The 4,015-nt window shown below is 36.1% G+C and overlaps 1 protein-coding gene across 1 annotated transcript; it reads left to right on the top strand.

Annotated features, from left to right (window-relative positions):
* The first annotated feature begins 1,060 nt into the window (after positions 1 to 1,060).
* Positions 1,061 to 3,609, top strand: LOC105117158 (cytochrome P450 family protein). Its single transcript, XM_011014725.1, has one exon. The coding sequence runs from the start codon at positions 1,410 to 1,412 to the stop codon at positions 3,297 to 3,299; it is 1,890 nt and encodes a 629-aa protein (XP_011013027.1). The 5' UTR covers positions 1,061 to 1,409; the 3' UTR covers positions 3,300 to 3,609.
* Positions 3,610 to 4,015: the final 406 nt, after the last annotated feature.

Genomic DNA, 4,015 nt, shown 5'->3' with positions numbered 1-4,015 from the left:
TTATATTAATTCCTTATGTCCTACCTTCCTTCACTCTTAGCCAAATTTATACATTTTTGGGTAATGCCTAAGTGGTTTGATTTTTTTTTTAGTGTTGATTGAAAGTTTGTTTGTGTTTAGATGGGTGGCTTAATGGGTTATGGTAGCGCTTTGGGTTTTAGCCGAATCTGATGGTCTTCTATCCCCTGGTTCCTCACCTTGATTTTCTCTCTATAATCTCATGCTCACCTTTTAGCTTTATTTGATCACCTTACACTTGTTTGGGTGAAAAAGGTATAACAGTGATGGGTTTTTTATCTTTTACAATAGTATGCCTATTTTTATCCCTGTTATAAATTATTTTTCTATCATATTGTCATGGTCTCTCTAATAAGATGTAACTTGTTTGCATTGATACTACATCACACAAAACTTTATTGACATACTTTTTAATCGAAAATGAAATTACAACCTGCTTAGTCAATTTTACTTCATTACTATCATTCAACCATTGCATTCTATAAGGTCTAGTATGCTTAGCAATACATAAATTTAGTTTAGTAATAAAAATAATGCTAGCCACATTAGCACATTTTTCAATATTTATAATTAAACAACACATCTTATTTTATATATAGTATTTTGTATAAAAAATGTATTCCTTTTCCTATCATTTTTATCTTTCTTGATCTAAACCTAAAGTGTACATCCTATAACTATAGTCCTTAGTTAAAAATATTAACTCATCTTCTTCTTTATCATCCAATGATGACATGTTTTCATATTTAAATTTATCATTTTCATATTATACCTCTCTACTGTCTTTCATTATCATTATTCTCTTGTTTGAATACCCTAAAATATAATATTTGTTCTCTTAACACCTAAAACACTTAACATCACGAGTTCATTTAGATTGTGATATAATTGTTAACCGAATTGACTGCCACTTGAAGGGAATTTATCTGTCTACAAACTACACGACTTTTCCAGTTTAACAACGAACCCCGTGTTATTCACTTTCTTTGCCTTGACAATTGTAACAACGGACAGGCAGATAGAACTAATAAAAGAAAGGACAGAAAAGAAAAGAAATGAAAAAGGCAAAATCTACTGCTGAATTTGCTACTAATAATAACAGCATTGCCTTCGTTTTCGGTTGACAGAGAAAATTTCAGCTCTCAAAAGGGCTTCTAATAATAATAATAATAGGTAAGCCTCCAACACCTCCTCCTTTGTGTATCATCTTGAGAAAATCGAGGCTTATTGTTTTTTTAGAAGAAGATTAAATCGTTCTTGTGTGTTGTGCAATTTAGACTTCTTGTCGTCAAATAATAGTCTCCCAGACAAAACTCTTTCCTTGCATACTACTTGTTTTTGTCAAATTTCTCTTTCTTTTGTTTCTTTTCTTGTGTTTTTTCTTAGCAGATATGCCTGAAAAGGGAGAGAACCAATCATGGCTTTTTTACCGTTCATACTTTGTGCTTCAATGGCGTCTTCACATGCTCGCAGCTTTTGTTTTCCTTGTCATGGTTGTTCTTTGTAGCATGGATGGCGGTACCATTAAAAGCGTTGTGGAATCAAGAAGGTTCACCAAGCAATATTTGACCATTATTCCTCACACACAACACCCTCTCACAAATCTAAATGAGCAGAAGCAGCAGCAGCAGCAGCAGCAGCAACAAACCCTTCAAAACTTCTCTACAATCACAAAGAACGTCACAGCAGACACCACATTAGCCCAAGAGACCAACAACAATAATACCAGTGCCCCTCCTAGATTTAACATGGTACTAAACAACGACAAGAATGTTTCTTTTCCTCAGAATCATTCAGATGGAGTTTTGGAGAATCCAGCCCCAGGAAGGCATCAATCAGGTGGTAATGTGAAGTGGGTATTAACTGAATTGGAGCCAAACTTGACTGCATATCTTCTTTCAAGATGGTTAGCCTCCGGAGGGGAGCCTTGTAGAGAGTCACGTACAGTGGAGATCGTGATTCCTGGATTGGATGATAAAGATTCGATTGAGTTGACAGCTGGTGATCGTCATGAATTTGGTTTTCAAGCACTGGATGAGTCCAAGAATCTTGTTTGTTTAGGTGGAGATTATTTTGAGACCGATCTTTCAGGGGAGACATGGAAATCAAGGCCTTTAGTCAGAGATTTTGGAAATGGGTCTTACTCTATTTCGCTTCAAGTTCATCCTGATTTTGCTGGTGATTATAATCTTACTGTTATTTTGCTCTATAGGCATTTTGAAGGTCTTAAATTTTCACCGTGGAGATTTGCGTTTGATAAACAATTGCGTAAGTTTCAAATCAAGTTTGTTAAAGGTCACACTCAATTGCCAAAGATTAAAACTTGTCAAAAATCTGATTTCATTAGAGATCTTTGGTTAGGAAGGTGGACTAGGTATGGTAAAAATGATGGCTGTCAAATTAGTAATGATGGCCGTTACCGCTGTCTCGCGCCAGATTTTCCATGCCAAAGTCCTTGGTGTAGTGGTTCTTTAGGGATGTTAGAGAGTAATGGCTGGGTGTATTCTAGTCATTGTTCATTTAGGCTGTTTTCAGCTGATTCTTCTTGGAATTGCTTGAAGAATCGGTGGATTTTCTTTTGGGGTGATTCAAATCATGTTGATACTATAAGAAACATGCTCAATTTTGTGTTGGATTTGCCTCAAATACCATCAGTTCCTAGACGGTTTGATATGAACTTTTCAAACCCGAATGATGCTTCTCAGACTGTTCGGATTACTAGCATTTTCAATGGTCATTGGAATGAAACACTGAATTATGAAGGATTTAATTCCTTGGCAGATGAAGGATTTAGGGATTTGTTGAAGAAGTACTTCTCAGAGGACACGTTGCCAGACACTATAATCATGAATTCAGGTTTACATGATGGTGTGCATTGGCGAAATTTGAGATCATATATGGCGGGAGCTGACTATGCAGCATCATTCTGGAAAGAAGTTATGGATTCAGTGAGGCGGAGAGGTTTGGCAGTTCCACTCATCTTTTACCGGACAACGGTGGCCACCGGTGGGTATGCAAGGACTCTGCAATTTAATCCGAACAAGATGGAGGTATATAATTGGGTTGCTTTGGAGAAATTTAGGCAAGCTGGGTTGGTTACTGGAGTGATAGATGACTTCGATATGACTTTTCCATGGCATTTTGACAATCGTTGCAATGACGGAGTACACTATGGCAGAGGTCCAGCTAAGATGAAGTGGAGGGATGGTGAAATTGGCCACCAGTATTTTGTCGACCTCATGCTGGCTCATGTGCTGCTCAATGCTCTGTGTTCAAAATAGCAAGTGAAGGAGGTGGTTGATTTATTCTTTTTGGCTGTCTATAAACAGTGAGGAGCACTGTTGCCAGCTTTGCAGAACTAGTCAGTGCAAGGAGCTGCAGGCAAAGCTAAAAATTTATGTTGATATGGGCTGCGGGCATTTGGAGGTAAATTCAAGACGTAGTGATTTTCACATGTTGGTTCACGCCACACTTTCAGTTAGGATTGGGATTCTTTATTTGTTTATAGATGCAATGTTGTACAAAGGTATATATTATGAGATGCTGGAAATTTTGAAAGACAATAGCTATAGAATCTATTATCATGATCTACTGTAATTATTGTTAATTATAATTACAATAATTAAGATCAAACACAAAAAAAAAAATTAGAATTCTGAATAATATGTATATTATGAATACTTAGACTTAATCTAAATACAAATAAAGTATATATAGATTAAACTGAAAGTACTATCTTACCCTTAATAAATAAGACTACATAAATATTATTTAACATCTCCTTCAAACTCACGATGCTTAGTTTGCCAACCAGAAAACAAAAACGAGAGATGGAATGTGCTTTGGTAAAGAAATCTGTAATATGCAAGGAAGAAGGAACAAAAGGCAAAGTAATGGTGTCATACTTGAGATGATGATGAGTAAGGTGACAATCGATCTCAATGTGCTTAGTTCGCTCATAAAAAACCAAGTCGTGAGCAATCTGAATAGAATTTTG

Source organism: Populus euphratica, unplaced genomic scaffold (assembly GCF_000495115.2).
Source record: "Populus euphratica unplaced genomic scaffold, PopEup_1.0 scaffold1194.1, whole genome shotgun sequence".
Classification (NCBI taxonomy): Eukaryota; Viridiplantae; Streptophyta; class Magnoliopsida; order Malpighiales; family Salicaceae; genus Populus; species Populus euphratica.
The sequence above is the reverse complement of the archived record's forward strand: the minus strand, read 5'-3'. Positions and strand labels throughout refer to the sequence as shown.